The sequence below is a fragment of the Argentina silus genome (genome assembly GCF_951799395.1).
Source record: "Argentina silus genome assembly, chromosome: 7".
NCBI classification, from domain to species: Eukaryota; Metazoa; Chordata; class Actinopteri; order Argentiniformes; family Argentinidae; genus Argentina; species Argentina silus.
The window spans coordinates 350,523-368,837 of NC_139661.1; the positions used below are offsets into that span (position 1 = coordinate 350,523).

The window sequence follows — 18,315 nt, forward strand, 5'->3', positions numbered from 1 at the left end:
AAGCATAAATGGCATGCCAAGTCTCTCTCTCTCTCTCTCTCTCTCTCTCTCTCTCTCTCTCTCTCTCTCTCTCTCTGTCTCTCTAAGAGACAATGTCTCAGTGCACTCAGGAGACACAGGCCACATTACGTAACTCAGTCTGAATGAAGATGGGGCATTAGGGAAGAAAAAGGATGCCCATCAGAGTTTCCCCCTGGAAGCCTGTCCATGGCCAGCGGCAGGAGGTGCTGAACTGAAAAGGTATGTTGGGAGTCTGGACATCTCATGGACTCAAGAGACAATGGATCATTTGACAGCAGGCAAATCTTTTGACACCTGAGCGGATCCAACAGCAATAATGACATGGCAGAGATGGAGCTACCGCTGAGAGCAAGGCTCCTCTTTGGCCAGAGAACCGTGACGGGGGCAGAGTCTCACCACAGGATAAAGGAACTGGTACCAGAGAAGAATAATTCGGTGTTTGTCTGTGTGGGTGGGGTTGTGTGCTTGTGGTGGGGGGCATGGGATGGCATTGAAAGTGTTGAAATCAGCACTCCGGGGGAGGGAAGAGAGGGAGAGAGGGGGGAGGGACATACGACCCATCCAAAAAAAGGGAGGATACATCACACACACCCATGTGACGACACATTGAGCAGGTCTGGAGAGGACTTAGAGGGAGGGGGTGGGCTGGTGCTCCAATAACAGCACCAATAACAGCATCAGTGTTCTACATGAAGGAAATGCTCTAACTCAAAACACTGGCACACTACTTGAAAGCAGCTTTTACCTGAAACTAAATGTTATAACATCCCCCCAAAGACATTATCAATCAGGAACATATAAGGGGGTTGCAGCTAGAGACAAAACTCAGGTGAAATACTAACAGGCTTCTTCAGGTGGGTAACCGTGCAAAAGAGATTGGGGAATACTGTTAATACAGTCCTATCCACTATACTGACATTCTGTTGGGTGAAATACATTAAGTCTGCTTGTGGCATGTTGTTCCTTTAATTTAAATCAGTTAAGCATGCTCGCCAAAATTCCAGTCATTTGAGTAACTATATGGCAACTGACCTGTCGCACCTGCCCTGCTCTCCTGAAAACATGCCATTGGCTAATCATATGTCATTACACAGAAATATGTTACTGTTTAAGCACCTGCAATTTAGGACACCATGAGACAACTCATGCCACCCTCTCTGATCCACCAGATTCAACAGGCTTGAGTAAAATGACAGTAGGGTCACACACACACAGAGCATGTATATGTTGCATTTCCAAGAGTGACAACAATTCATAGGTTTGCATCTCAGCACTGCAAAACATGTCATCTAGCTACCACCTAACATTAGTCATACTTTATAACTGTAATCTTCAAATTAACTCTTCACAAGCCTGCAAATGTTTGGATGAAATAGGGGTTTCACATCTGCCTACCTGTAAACATTTGGCCAGAAAAAAACTTTTAAAGTGTATTTTAACTTCAGTAAGGCACATGTGAATAGTGGAATAAGTGGTTAGGAATAAAAGTGCTAGACATTTTTCCACTAAACATTTTGGCAAAACACCTTTTTGGACAAGAAATATACTTTTTCAGTACAGTACCTTCACTCTCGTAGATGTATTTGATTATCTCGTCAGTATTCAGGCGCTCTTCTGAGTGAAATTGATAAATGTGAATGTTATATTCCTCCAGCTGTAGGATGTTATACACCCCTTCCACAGTGAAGTAACAATTCCGCTCCTCTTTATCGTCGTCGTATATCAGAAGCGCGTCTTTCCAACCAAAGTGGTGGAACATCGCGGAGAAGGTTTCTGCCATTTTCAGGTAAGATGGAGAGACCCGGGTCAGGTGGGAGTACTCTTTAGTCTTGTTGCTGAAGCCGGTGGCCAGAGCACCTGCCGAGATGACGGGGATGTTCCAGTGGGAGGCCATCCTGACCACCGGCGCGGCGGCGTATTCACACACCGGACCGAGGATCAGATCCGGCTTCTTCTCGCAGGACCTGTCCACCAGCGTGAAGATGGCATCATTGCCACAGTCGGAGTTTTCATAGTGGACATTGAAATGAAGTCCAGAATACTGTCCTCCGCCGACTTTCAACCTCTGTCTTGCATACTCTATGGCTGGTGCAACTCTTGAAATGGAGAAGATGTAGGAGTTATTTGTTGGCAACATCACCAACACTTCTACGTCTTCAGTCATGGTGCTTGTCCTTACAGGTAACACAAGCAGCCAGAGGTACAAACACAATGAAATGAGGCATGGCATGATGCGACTTTAAAACTTCTACTTATCACCAATAATAATGCACTGCTAGAGATATGCTATAAAACTGTGTCGTTTTCTCTATCCACGTAAATTGCTTCCCCGGAGACCACAGGTAAATGACTAATTCTAAATTTAATTGCCTTTATCTTTCTGTATGAATAAAAGTGTCAAATCATATGGCGTGTTTTATCCTGCATTCAGAGTCCTCTGCAACTTCATCAACTTGCTCAAGAAACCCCCTATATTTTCTCTGTAATTCTACTGTTTCCCCGGTAATTCCTCTTGTTTAACTATGGTGCTGCTCAGCCAGCCACACACACGCTGGCTGAGAGGGAGGAATTATGAAGCATCTTTTCATTATTATTCCTGCGTCATCTCAGCGCCCCTCCTCCTTCTTAAAGCTACAGGCCAGTTTTACAGACATGTAATGATCTGCTGCTGCATCTACTTTACTATGCATGTACTGAATTAGGCTCAGACACAGATTGTCAGGGCCAAAATAGACTGGGATACACTGCCTCAAATAAAACATATAAAACATACAATAAAACATGGGTAGGATTTCCAAATTAACATTGAAGGAAATGTAAAATGCCTGTCAGGTAAACATTTCAAACAAAAGTTGAATTGAGTATTCATACAATGTTGTCATATAATAATAAACTTTGTGACACTTGTCATACAACTTGATACATTTACTCTGAAGTCAGTGGGTCCATGTGATCTGTTTATTGATTACTTCTATACCTTTAGAAATGTCCCCCTATTTACTGTAATTCATGTTTCCTCACAGAAACACCCACTGAACTTATATAAATATAAATACATATATAAATATGTTTGATAGGCTATGCACAAGTGTACCAAAGTGAACCAACCGACTGGTGCAGCTTGAGGATACATTGCATAAAGTAAGTCCTTTTACAGAGTGCCATCTAGTGGAAATAGAAGATAGACTCTACATACTTTACACTCCAGATCAGGGGTCTCTGACCTTTTTTACCATGAGAGCTACTTTAAAAAAATGAAAGATGTCGAGAGATACTATTTTTTTCCCTTTGATTTTATTAATGACAGACTTGATGACACTTCTCTTCTCTCCTCTCCGAGAGGGTTGACACCACATGCTCTCCTCTCCTCCTCCTCCTCCTCTCCACCTTCTTCTCCTCCTCCTCCACCTCCTCCTCTTTCTGTAAAAGACAAGTGGCAGACAAGGGGAAATAATAGTTAATAAACTTTTAGGTTACCAAATGAACTATTCATCTATATTGGAATTCTGATATCAACATGAAATAAATGTATATTTACCTTGCTAGTGAGAGGGTGGACATTATGAAACAGACATCAAGTTGTTGAAAACAGTAGCCCTGCAATTCCAGTTGCTCCAACCAAGCCTTAAACTTGCGACCTCTGGCTTGCCAACACACGTGACAGTCTCCTTAAATACCCGATGTTAACCAGCTACGCTATCGAAAAGCTAGCAATTTGACAGCACAGGTGGGGGTATTTGAACTTGAGGAGCGAGTTTACCATCTCAACTAGGTTACACTCACCCATCTAAACTCACAACACCACAGCAAGCCCAGCCGTCAAGCTGAGCCCAACTGTGTATCCGGGTCACGGCACCAATGAAAAAGACGTCAAGTTGTTGCAAACAGTAGCCCTGCAATTCAAGTTGCTCCAACTGAGCCTCGAACTTGCAACCTCTGGCTTGCCAAAACACGACCATCTTGCGACTGTCTCCTCAAATACCCGATGTTAACCAGCTATGCTATCGAAAAGCTAGCAATTCGGCAGCTCGGGTAGGGGTACTTGAACTTGAGGAGTGAGTTTACCATCTCAACTTGGTTACAGCTGCATGCTGTCCACCAGAGCTTTGTAGTTTAGAGTGTATCCAGTTAGGTTTACTCTGATCAAGTCAGCCAGGTGTTCATCTGTACAGTGATGCAGATGTTGGTGTATTTTACATCAACAAGGCTAAAAAAAATAGGGGCAAAGTGATGCGATTTGAGCGCTACGTCGTTTTGCAGTGTTATTATTTCCAGCTCTAAGTCTGTAGAATCCAGATCAAAAGCTTCACTCAATGTTTCTGACACTTCTGATATGTCCACCTCCATGAAGGGATTGCTGATGCTGGGCTCCAGTTTGTCAAAGTCACTGAACCGCTCCTCAAACTCCTGACCAAGCCTGGAGATCTATGTACTTCTGGCTGTCCACAGGGTCCCAAGTGCAGCATCTCTTTCTCTGGATGTGCTGTAGGAAGAGGGTCTGCTTTGCTTTGAAGGCATTCACAGAATTGATCATATCAGTGATGGATTTCCCTTTTCCCTGCAACTCAGTGTGTTGAGTTTCTCTGTGATGTCCGTCAGAAATGCCAGGTCCAGCTGCCATGCTGTGTTTGATAGTAGGGTTGTGTCCTCGCCTATTGACTCCATGAATGCCTTGATTTCTGTCAGAAGTGAAAAGAAACGATGCAGGATTCTTCCTCTGCTGAGCCATTGGACTTCAGTATACAGAAATAGATCACCATACTCTGATGCCAGTTCTTCCAAAAAGAGTTTGAATGTCCTATGCTACTTGGCCTTTGCTACTATGGAATTTATGATCTCATCACATGGTCAAATCCAGTTACTGAGTCCAGTGGATAATAAAGTGACACTTCTAGGAGGCGAACACGCTTAACTGACATGAGACCGCTGCGGCCGGTATAGCATGTCTCCTGAACAGACAAACCGCTTTGAAAGCAGGCAGATGAAGGCGGGAATAGAAGTGCATTTTTTGTTCATAAAATCCTCAATATAACCACCACATCATGCTAGCAATACAACCATCAATTGCACATAACATGTACAATCAATAGATCTCTCAAAAGACTACAAATCACTGCATATAGTGATTTATCCTGGCTCAGATACACATGGGTGAAAAAACATTCCTATTATTGGTCAGAAGTGCCTCCATCACCCACAATGAAGGCAGCGGCTGTTCCATGCAGTTGGAGATGAGCAACTGGAGCCACTTTGCCTTGCTCTAAAAACTGTCTTGCTCTCATAAATGTCACGCAAACTGAAGGACAAATTGTGTCCCCATCATGCAATGCAGATCGGTGCTGATCAGCAAGTGGGTTCATTAGTGGGCTTGCTTCAGCAAGTCCAACAATTGTTATTGCTCATACTTATTCTTATTATTAGTGGCCTTGCTTCAACAAGTCCAACTATTGTTATTTTACATACTTATTAGGTGGGCTTGCTTCAGCATGTCAAACTATTGTTCTTCGACACACACATACTTACAGTGCCCTCCATAAGTATTAAAAAGAGGAAGCATTGTGTCTTCTTTTAGCTCTATACTGACAGATGGCCGCTTCCTACAACTTTTAAGCTATTCACACCAATCCAACTTTAAAACATGCAGAGAGGTCTAACTTGCGTTGCTATGACTTTTGGATTTTACCTATTAAACATTACAAACTTGAAAGTGCACTTTTTAACATGGAGGCTATTAACACCATTTGAACTGTAAACTGTGCCGAAAACAGAAAATGATCAACTTAGATAAAAGCTTTTTGATACCTATTAAACTTGTTAAACTATTAAGCTTTTTATAAGTCCAAAACCTCTCATCCAGTTAACATGGTAGAATGTTGCTTTATGGAATGTTCTCGAGTGGCCAAAAAGTGGAATGTTCTCGAGTGGCCAAGACACTATCCAGATTTAAATCCAATTGAACATGCATTTAATTTGCTGAAGAGGCAAAAAGACCTCAATATATACCCAGTGTCTGGTGGGGTCAATGGGTCGTAGAGTTCAGGCAGTTTTTGCAAGGATTGTCGACCAAATACTAAACATGAGTGCTTTATTTGGATGTTATATTATTTTTGGAAATACTTTTGGAGCCCTGAAATAGGGGGAGTATGTTTAAAAAATGGTGAAACCAATCTGAAAGAAAAAAACATTGAATTAAAGCTGAGAATTGTAGTAATAGTAAATGTTTGATTTCAAATCCAAACTGTTGGAGTATAGAGCTAAAAGAAGACACAATGCTTCCTCTTTCTAATACTTATGTAGTGCACTGTAAGTAAGTATGTCGAAGAGCAATAGTTATACTTGCTGAAGCAAGCCCACTTATAATAAGTATGTTGAAGAACAATTCTTATTTTGGTAGTGGAAAAAGTTTAAAGATGGTTTGGATGATAGATAGATTTGCTGGGTAGTTGAAAGAAAGTGATAGTGTTATTCTGGTAGCGGATCAAGTTAAAGATGATTTGTTTGGTTGGTTGGTTGGGTGGATGGATGGATGGATGGATAGATGAAACAGAGGATGGATATATGGGAGGTATATATAGATCAAGTCCACTAATAATAAGAATGTTGAAGAACAATAGTTGGACTTGCTGAAGCAAGCCCACTGATGATATATATTTGTACTAAAAAGACTCTTTTCGGAATAAACTAATCACAGAACACCATGGGTAAGCGCAAGGCTTCATTTTGTAGTTTGTAGAAATATATCACCGGAGTGGGCCTGTATGTATTGAGAAATTCTGGAAAAAAAACTATTCATAGCTCCAGTGTTGCATAGGATAGATAACAAACAGCAAGAAAAAGAAAGAAACAGGGTTGCGTGGCTAGGCTGTCTTTCTGGAAATGACTCACCTAACAAGTTCCCTAGTCGAGCAACAATCGCTCATTCATGTCACTTTTTAAATTAGCCACTTGGTTTGCGGCAAGTGCACATTAATTCATTGACATATCCTGACATTCTCCAGAACTTTCATTGCACTTAAAACCATTAAGTAATTAAAGGGGCATGAAAAAAAGGGCTTTGACGTAATCTTGGGTGTTGTCTTTGGCCGGTCTGAATTACACCAATGGGTGCAATTTGGAGGCTGGCTATTTCGCAAGAAGGGTCATTCTCCTTAACTATGCACCTTGTTGTCTAATAGTTCAAGCATTCTGTAGCCAGGGGTATATATCTCGATGGAGACTTAAACAACTCTATAGGGCCTTAGATAACTTCTCGTAGTTCTCAGAGGTGAATTCATCATGCACATTACCTGCTTTGCCTCGGTCTAGTTGGGATGTACTGCAGGACGTTTGACTCCTGCGCTTGTGTGGATTTTATAATTCTCCACACAGGCGGCAGGTTGTTGTTTTTTGGTTGTTAATCTAATAAAGGGGCCGGGTTTATGACTGCTGCTCGTTTAAATCTATTAAAGTGCTCATGTAATTGAAGCCATCTGTCAGGGCCGGCAAGAGGGGTGTGTTTTGCATTAATGCTTTGTGTTCTCTTTTAATGTCCCCGCAGTTCATAGCCTGCAGAGTCATGGTTTGGAGCAGCCACTGCGCAGCCATCCACAGTACCACTCATTGGGTCTATATGAGAGAGACCAGGCCCTTATGGTTCCCTCAGCATCACTTACAATGCACAACTCATTTGTCAATTTAAAATGCAGTTAAAGGGGCAATCTGGGATTGAAACAACAACAAAGTCGTCACCCTGCCACTTTTTTGGGGAAACAGTTGAGGGATGGGGCTGGAGAAATATCACCACTCTCAAGTTCATAGACGGAGCTATGGATGCAAGGACTGACCAACGATGAGGTCAAAATGATAATTTAAACCATGTTTTGAAGCTATGCAGTATTTGTTTACAGTGGAGTAAAACATTCATTTTGGGTTCTGAAGTTATATTCTTCAATAATTAATTACTATACAGTATATCATTCATTTAAAAGTCCTAAAATGAATGTACTAATCCCAGATTGTCCCTTTTACATGGTTTCAGATTCACACTGTAGATGTTTGGTTGAGTACATGAATCCACAGATTAACAACTGATGTCTCAACATCTACTTAGAATTAGTGTATCCATCATTGTCGAGGCAGTGTCATCGCATGCTTTTAAAATGTCTTCCATGTAACTCCTAAATAACGTGTATGCCAACATGGAACTATACCCTATTGGATCTCACTTGGATAGTCCCCTACATATGATCTGTATGGCCAAAATCCTAATTTCTGGACCGTGAGTGTAACTTAATGTTCAGCGCAAATCTTTCATTGACCTCAATGCGTTATTTACGTGAACGTCAGAGTTAAATGCGTGGGTCTCAAGTTAGAATTATGGCCTATAATATATGATCAGACTACCAACACACTAGCCCCTTGATTTATAAGATGCCAATTATGTTGACATGGAACATCTAGGTTTACAGTATCAACAATCTTCATTCACCCTCGCTTGGAACTAGAGTATATTTTGTCTTATCGGAATTTTATTACAATCAATCCTCAAAAAATATGGCATTTGCCTGTCACAGTCTCAGTAAACTGATAGTAAATTTCCACAAACCCAATGTCAATGTGTGTCACAGGAAGGTTGCATGATGCACTGTAGGGCTAATAATGACTCCTTGTTCTCAAGAATTATTTAGCTGCATTTTGCAGAATCTTTTCCTGTTCGTAGGGTGTATTTCACCCATTTCAGCAAAACAAACTGTACACATAGTCATACTCCCACATGTGGATACATTACAAGACAGATGACTAAATAAAAAGTCCCCAATAGCTCCTACTACTTGAGTGGATCAGACTTTATATCAAATTGAGCAGATACTGTACAGTTGCATAGGATATCAATTGCTTGCGGTAATTACATGTAACAACACAGATACTTTACTAGTCATTTAAAATAGAATTTAGAGTTTTGTATAATTTTTATTATAGTACAATGCATGATGCGTCTTTGCGCCATATCTGCAGGTGTGTAATTCTGTACAGGTGTGTAATTCTGATTGAAAGTGGTAGGTGTCACAATGTACACAGCCAAATGGCAAATTGATGGTAAGTGAAGGTCAGTGATTTCTGCATGCAGGGTCATCTGTCCCTGTAGAACACAGGTGTCAAACTCATTCCATGGAGGGCCGAGTGTCTACAGGTTTTTGCTCTTCCCATCTACTTGATTGATGAATTAAGGTCACTAATTAGTATGGAACTCCCCTCACCTGGTTGACAAGGTCTCAATTGAAAGGAAAAACCAAAAACCTGCTGACACTCGGCCCTCCATGGAATGAGTTTGACACCTGTGCTGTAGAATAACTATATGAAGAACCCAAACCTTTTTTTTTAACAAAAGTACAGTGGGCCAGTGTTTAAAAAGTTTATACTGCCATTGCAACCGTCTAACTCAATGCGGCTGCCCCAGCAGCTACAAGTTGTGAAGACGTCTGAGGTGCTGCCTAAAGCCACCACAAGGTGGTGACAAGAGCTGTGAAGGATGTTTGAAAATAGAATGGTTTGCCTTATCAGATAGATAAGCAATGGCCAAGTAACGGAACCAACTCCTAAGCACGAGTTGGTTTTGATAATGTAACGAATTGATGATGGAATGAAGTTAGGGATTTTCATGCGAGATAGGAGTAATGATTTTTGGTTGAGACTAGATAGAAAAGTAGCCTACAGTCGTCAGAACCGTCATAATAGGGTGCGAACATCCGAATTTTCAGCAGGGTGTCAAGGGCAGCCTTCTCTCATCCACACAATGTAAAACACGGCTTAATCAAACATCTTTCTATCATCACTGGCGACATGATTTAATATTTAGGGGAAATTAAATAAAAGTGTACCAGACAGTGATAACTGACAAATCCGCTATTGGCAGTTCAAGTCCATTTTTTATACTTTTTGACTCGTCTGTCAAACAGCAGAGAGATGCACCGCCGCTAGCTGCCTAAACCTAACAGTAAGGGGTTTGCAGTAAACATAAGGTAAAGTTTGTAAGTATCTGTAACTATCTATTTATCGTAGCTTACCTACCAACATGACTTGGAAAGAAACATGTGAGCTGGCCGAGCGGATAACGCTCTCAACTTGCAGAGATTGGCTTGTTGACTATGGCGACTGTATGAATTATCCCATAGATCGACTGCATAAACTTCCAGTTGATTTAGCCTCATTTTGTCACGCCCTCCACTTCCTCCTAGTCTGTGCCAGTGCCTTGTGTTCATTAGATCTGACCGTAACACATTTGTCATTGATTAGATATGGTAATGTTATTGTAGATAGTCGGTAGTCAGCTTTCCATTCCATGTGCATGGATTTACTGTGTAGCCTAACTACTAATTACTGCTATAGTAATAGTAATGTGGAACTAGCCATCCAGCCTCTTTATGAATTCATTGGTATGTTTTTGTTTATATGGCCATCTTGAGACAGCTCCCATTTCACCTGTGTAACTATATTGTCCAGCAGTCAAATGACAACTATTGCCTGTGTTCTCATGACTTGTGTTCTGTTGACTGTACCTACGACCAATACAGAGCTAGGGAAAAAAGCGTTCCAGTTCTCTGCCCCCTCCACTTGGAATGAGCTTCAAAAGGTCTTGAAATTACAGGAGCTCGTCCCTTTAAATGAGTATAAAGCTAGGGTAAACAGTATGATGGAAAATTAAGTGGGGGATGTAAATGTTTTGACCCCTAGTTGCACCTCTTTCCCCCAATCCTTTATTGCTGCTCAATGTCTAAATTTAAATGTATGTTTTAAACTGTAGTGCTTGTGTTTTATGATCTACTGTAAATGTTTTTTGAAACTTTGTGTGTGCTGCTATTTTGGCCAGGTCTCTCTTGTAAAAGAGATTGTTAATCTCAATGAGACAAACCTGGTAAAATAAAGGTAAAATAAAAATTAAAAAACTCCTGAAGGCACTATATGGTGAAAGCATTTGGTTTGCTTAATGTGCGGCTAAATTGGCAACAACGTAGAATGTCAAAAAAAATTTGAATTTCTGTGTAGAGAGGCCAATGCCACTTTTATAGACCCATAGGCCTATGTGGGAAATTATTTAAGCTTGTTTTAAGCGGAGCTCAAGCAAGCACACACAGGAGCTGCAGCAAAATGTGTAGCCTAGAGATCATGAATGTCACACATATCAAGAACTGTCCAAGGCTACAGCAATCATATGACACCGATATGAAAGTTATTCATATGTAGCCAACTATGATTCATGATATGGAAGACAGGGGTGAAAAAGAACTGTAAAAATACAGACAGTTGGGCAACTACAACTGACTTGTTGGATACAGGCAGTGAAACAATTTCTTTTTTTTTTTTTTTTTTTTTTTACAGATTGTGAGTTGTATATATTAGGCTATAGCCTATAGAATAATATGAATAAAAGTATATCAACATGACAGCTTTCTTTCACTGATCCCAGTAAATTATCAGCTATAGCTGATCTGCTACACTCTCCCTGCTGTCCCTCATTCTAGCCCCATTCTTGCTCCCATTATCCCTTGACGCCCTTCTCAGATTTGTTCTTGTCATTGCACATGGCCTGTGAACCTTTTTCACAACAATCCCATCCATTAGAATTGCTCAACAATGTCCCCTGGTGGTTGCATTGCCGAGGTGAAACACCTAAAATATTTTTTTTGGAGAAGGCCAGTTTACCACCGCGGTACCCTGGCGATATCGCCGCCTACTCTGACCTACTGTAGACCTATGACTATAATTTGCTCTCAAGTACTCAGATTATTGTTTGCATGATTCAGATTACAGAGACTGTGGTCAATGGCTCATACATAGTGTTCAGCATTGATCATCATTTTCCATTCACACCGTCATGAATGTGAGATTTTACAGATTACATCTCAACGTCCCCATTGGAAGTCTATGTGAGAGGACAGGACAAGCAGACCCAACCCAAGGTACAAGGACAAAATAATTACATTTAGAAAGTGTCCCTGATCCTCAAGAAACCTCGAGAAAAAAACATAAGCTTTAGCACTTCCCCACCTTTCATTAGATGAATAACAATGTGCTGTTTCAAGATGAATGATGGGAATAGAGTATGAGTAAATTGCGGAGTTCATTTAGTGCAGTGATTGACTGGAAAGTGAAGGGTAAAGCCTATGAGTCACTGTTTGATCGATGGCAACAGCAAAATGAATAAAAGACGCTGAGCTGCTCAGTTCAATTTCCTTCACAATTAAATAGCACAAGTAATCTTTATTGGAAAGGAACACCCAAATGCAAAATGTGATGTGGTTTGTGTGAAAGAATGTCATAATGATGCAGAACTCAATAGAAATGTCTTACACCCAAGATGAATGTGATAATTGTAGTTGCAGTTTTTTGTAAGGCCTATTTTGTCATCGATGACTGGATTCTTCAGTAGTATGATTCATATGTCTTTCTCACATGTATCCCAATGTCTTATTGTGTCACAATGTTTGGTCTTTATTTCAGCAATTTCCAGGCAGCCCAAATTGAGAGAGCAGCTTGTCTTCCCACTAACTCGTATTGTGCTAGTGACATCTGCTGGTCATTATTCTAAATTACACCCAGTAGTTTCCAATTGTTTATCAAAAAAAAATGGTACTGAAAAATAACACAATGCCACACAAAGCACATTGTTAGATTGTTGTGGTTAGGGGCTATATTGAGTCATTAACCACACCAATGTTTAATGATCCATTGATCTCAGTAGAGAGTAGAGACAGGCAATTTTACGGTAGTAAAGAGTAAGAGTATCTAATATGTAATACCCCAATACACAATACAGAAATTAATTAAACTGCAATTAATGCGGCTGACTTTTTTTTTTTTTTACTATTGTTTGCATGCTGATCTGATCACTTATCAACATACTGTGCAGTAGATGGTTGATGAGACATTCAACACTAATTGGCTAACCCATTTGACACATAGTCATCCCTTACCTGTCACTTAAGCTACATCACTGCCAGATGCCCATCTGAAGAGCTTGAAAGGCTTCAAAGCCATTGCTTCCCAAAATTCATGTCAGATGATAACAGGTATACATTGTATATAGGTAGAAAGCCTAGTAATCTGTAATGAACTCTTCAGCTAGGTTATTGCTTAAGAGAAGAAAAGAGTCAATACAATCCAAAACAAGCCAATACAAGTATTTTGCAAGACTTTAACGTCAATGCTTGCTTCCTTCCCACAAACACATCAGATCAGATGTGAACTCTTGAGGTTTAAAGGTAGGCCTAAATATTTGTCAACACAGAACGAAAAAGTTAAAACACGCCAATGAGTGCAAACCGAAAAACCCACATACCACAAATGATTCAGAGATTCTTAGAAACACAGAGCATCCATAAATATATTATTCAAGAGATGACCTGTAAGAATTGCAACTACTTAGCTTGTCATTGATAGCGGAAGTGGGCAGCATGTGACAGTTACGCACCAATTGATTGCAGGCCCAGTGATTGCGGGCCCAGTGGTTTGGCCAACACTCCCATGAGGTTAACCATGGACTGGCTGGTGGGTCAACTTACCCTGTGGCTCAAGGCTCCGTGCTTGGGGTCGGTCAATAGTTCCTCACCTGGAACTTGGTAAGAACTTGTCATACGAGTTGCCACTCCACAATGCGCCAATACTTACAACTTTATCAAGGGAGTATCAACGTTTGGATTGCCCTGGGAGACATCAATAGTTTGTGTCAGAAGCTAATCAGCTAAATGTCAATCAGCTAAAAGAGAAAAAAAATCAGCTAAAAGAGAAATTAAACTGTTGGGATAATGTGGATATATGATGTGCACAATCTTTACATTTTTTGTTATGTTTTTAAATAATTTGCTTAAACGGACAGGAGTAGCAGTTAGTCAAGCACCTAGTGTTATTGTTTAAATATGTGGATACGAAGAGAAGGCAAGACTGACTGATGCAGGCTGCATGTCATACAGGCTACATGTCATACAGGCTACATGTCATACAGGCTACATGCAGGCTACATGTCATACAGGCTACATGCATGCTACATGTCATACAGGCTACATACAGGCTACATGTCATACAGGCTACATGTCATACAGGCTACATGCAGGCTACATGTCATACAGGCTACATTTCATTGATTGGGGTGGTGTATGTTATACATCTATAAATCTTTAACAGTACAATCAAATTATGCAGACACAACACATCTTAGCTGACTGTACACAGAGCCCTGATACAACAGATGTTCAGGAAAAGGCTACTTTGAAATTAGTGGGGGGGGTTTTTGTAGTTAGATACAACACTGAAAATATTGCAATGGAACTTTGAAAAAAGGCAAGGCTATTTCAGGACAACACATGGTTAGGGTTAGAGTTAGGGTTAATGAAGGCATCCTCCAAGCTTTTCTTTGTTCTGCAGTGCAATGCAGAGAGCGAGGCTGTAAAGGTCTGTTGTCCAATCCATTTGACATGTTTCCATTTCCAACTGGTAGATCAACATCCCTGATCAGTATTGATAACCCCATCTGGTGTGCTTTTTCTTTCCTATGTCTATTTCTCTTCCTCTTCTTCCAATCAATTTGTTCACCTGAAGCTATATGGATAACATTGACAAGTATACAATCAAAATCATAGGAAATGGATATACTGTATTGCCATTCATCTTGTAGAAAAGGGGCAAAAGTGTAATCAGTGATTCAATTCACACCATCCGCCAGCTTAAATTGCAATGCAATAATTATCGTGTGACTTGCTGAGATTTTCATTAGACACATAAAAATGTATTTAAGTTTAAATTTGTTTCTTGCATTGCTGTTTGCTGCATGTCCAGTTTGACTGTTGACTTCCCAAACCCTATAATCCCTAATGAGTAAAACAAATAGTAAATCATCAGCATAGTCATGAAGGCCAACATGTTGGGATAGGTTGACTTTAGTAAAGGAGGAGACCTGAGGCCAATGTGCAGTCAAAATACCAGTTTAATAGCTCTGGGTGCAAGCACTCCCATCAATATGCTAAGGCTAGTACAACGTGAAGTTTCACATTCTCCAGATTATAGGGTTTGGTATGCAAACATCGTTTCACTCTCATGGTTAAGTCCTGAGAAACATGCTTGTTAGCGAGTTATTTCTGATAAGACTCCCATCTTTGATGCAGCGTTGTGTGTCTGTTACTCCTCTGCTCCTTCATGTTCAACTAAATCTAGTGTGTATGATTGTAGAGAATAAAAATGCTATGTGTAATGTTAAGGAATAAAAAAAAGATATACAGAATGTTATGATGAATAATAACAAAATGATATACAGTGCCCTGCGTAAGTAATGGGACAGTGAAGCATTTTTTCTTCTTTTGGCTCTATACCCCAAAAGTTTAAATTTGAAATCAAACAATTACCATGAGGTTAAAGTAGAGATTCTCAGCTTTTATTTGATGGTGTTTGTGTACATGAAATGACGACACTTTTTATACATAGTCCCCCTATTTCAGGGCACCAAAAGTAATGTGACAGATTCATATAAATATCTCAAAATTAAGCACTCATGTTTAGTATTTGGTCGACAATCCTTTGCATGCAATAACTGCCTGAAGTCTGCGACCCATTGACCCTACCTGGGTATCCTCTCTGGTGATGCTCTGCCAAGCCTGTACTGCAGCCATCTTCAGTTGTTTTTTGTTTTGAGGTGTTTTGCCTAAAATCTTATCATCAGGAAATGGAATACATGTTCAATTGGATTTAGATCTGAAGATTGACTTGGCCAGTAAGTAACCTTCCACATTTTGGCCTTGAAAAACTCCCTAGTTGCTATGGCAGTATGTTTTGGGTCATTGTCTTACTGTATGATGAAGCACCATCCAATGAATTTGGAGACACTTGTACTTGAGCAGACAAGATGTTTTTGTACACTTAAGAATACATTCTGCTGCTGCTGTCATACATTAAACAAGTTAGCCAGTTCTAGTGGCAGCTATACATGCGCAAACCATAATACCCCCTCCACCATGTTTTACAGATGGTATGCTGTAAATCTTGAGCAGATGCTTTTTTCTCTAAACTTTTCTCCACTTGCAATCACTCTGGTACACAATAATATTCATTTTATTTGTCCACAAAACCTTTTTCCAGAACACTGCAGGCTTTTTAGGTACTTTTTAGTAAACTGTAACCTGACCATCCTTTTCTTTTTAATGATGTTTCAAACTGTTGATTTTGGCAAACCTAAGGTTTTGGCTATGTTTGGCTATGTAATCTTTTCAGATTTTTCAGACTAATAATAGCGTCTTTGGCTTTCATTGACCTCTTTGCTCCTCATGTTGATACACACCAATAGCAGACTCCAAAGGCAAACGCAAAGCCTAGAATCAATCACCGCCCGCAACCGTATGGCCCTGCAGAGAGTGGTGAAAATGGCCCAGTTCATCATGTGCCATGAGCTCCCAGCCGTATGGGATATCTACTCTGAGAGATGCAAGAGGAAGGCTCTCTGTTACCTATACTGATGGTAAACGGTATTGGAGTATCCAGACCCGAACCAACAGGTTTCGGAATAGCTTTTACCCGTAGGCCATAAGACTGCTGAACTGATACCCCCCCCCCCCCCTTCCTGTTCAGTGACACTCTCCATTGACATTGCACACTGCACTTTGTACACAAAAAAATCCTGCTGCTATATAACACCTTATGTTATTGTTATTGTTTTTATTATATTTTATTGTTGATTGTTGTTGATAAACTGCTCTGCCCCAAGCATTTTCTTGCATCGTATTCTGCCCCAAGCATTTCATTGCATCATATATATCCCATGTAATGATAAATCAACTTTGAACTTAAACTTCTTAAAGGTGCAATACTGTATGTAACATTCAAGCTTTCTAAAGGCTTTCTAATGGTTGTAAAATCTGTTTAAAAATGTTTAATCAGTAGCGATCAGGGAATAAAATAAATATTTCATTTACCCCGAAAAGCGCTTTCTAAAATGGAGTGTCGGGTGTGACACTCGGTTTGTATATAAACATGTTGTTACTGACCAGTGGTGTTCTAGGGGAGTGGACTCACCGATGTTCGCCTTTTTGTCTCTGGTGGCTGCCTCTTCGAATCATGTGCGCATGCAGAAACACAACAGCTATTGTCCGACACGGCAAGTCCATTTCCGGGGGTTATATTATATTATTATAATATTATATATTATTAGAGAGTATGTTGTTGTTTGGAACTTCAAACTTCGAACTGGACTATTATTGCATCTACTGCCAAGGTCTAATACTACCTATGTTACACCTGCTCCTTTAAACTAGCAAAGTAGCTTAATTAATCTAAAAAACCTTGAGCCAAATGTGGTCTTGCAACTACAGGGACACATAAGCGCCACATAGCTCATGCCAGAGCTAGCCCATAAGCGAATTGCCAACACTCCCCCAAGTGCACATCTCCTTTATTCAGACCAGATGTGGCCCATATGACGCTTCCTGTTGCCAGCACTGAACAGATTGTGGCACCCAAATGCCAGATCTGGTCTGAAGTCGTCCACTGTGAATATGAAATGCATTACTCGTCCACTGTGATAGTGAATATGAAATGCATTACTTAATCCCCTAATCTCAGATCCCAGAATCTCATATCTCGATGGAGATTCTGGGAGTGCAGGGAGTAAAAGGTGTTGTTGTAAGTTGTAAGTCCACACCCCTCACAATGACCTTCCTCATCCACCCATGCTATTATTTACAAACTGATGTGCACGCATTGCACGAAATGAAATGGAGTTAGCTGAAGATGTTTTCCATGTTTTCCATTTTGTAGGTGAGCATTCAATTATCTATTTAAAAAAAATTGGTTTGAAATCCCTGCCTTCATTTGAAGCACTACTCTCTATTCATTGGTAGAATCTGTATGTCGCTGGTAATGTTCACCGGATGCACCGCAGCACTTTTTGATTAGGTGTGCCGTCAGACTTAGTGAGACTATTTATCACCAGACACACTTAAAATCACCCTGGTGATCCCAAAGACAGAAGTTAATCAGACATAAAAATTACTTTGGTCAATCTAATATGACTGTAGTGGATCAGGGGACATACCAGGTGACATGATGTTTGGAGCACGATCCAGTTGTCAGACCAAATACATTCGCATAACATCAGAGACTGGATGTTCGTCCCATTATCACACTGACAACAGTATATCAACACCAGTCATATATCAGTAGCAATGATCAGTAGTCAATATCAGTAGCCATGACAACAAGTCACATAGTTAGTTCAGCAATTAAAAAACTATCAGGTAATATTAAACCCTTAATGTCAAATGTTAATCTAATGTTAAT

At 40.3% G+C, this 18,315-nt stretch overlaps 1 protein-coding gene across 4 annotated transcripts in view; it reads right to left on the bottom strand.

Moving 5' to 3' along the window:
• Positions 1–2,525, bottom strand: part of npr3 (natriuretic peptide receptor 3) — a gene marked incomplete at its 3' end in the record, with an annotated part of 32,066 nt that extends 29,541 nt beyond the window's left edge. For all 4 annotated transcript variants that reach the window (XM_083672860.1, XM_083672859.1, XM_083672858.1 and 1 more), the window contains exon 1: positions 1,585–2,525. In XM_083672860.1, coding sequence (XP_083528986.1) covers positions 1,585–2,251 — 667 coding nt within the window. In that variant the 5' untranslated portion in view covers positions 2,252–2,525. The remainder of the gene's footprint in view (positions 1–1,584) is intronic.
• Between the last annotated feature and the right edge of the window lie 15,790 nt (positions 2,526–18,315).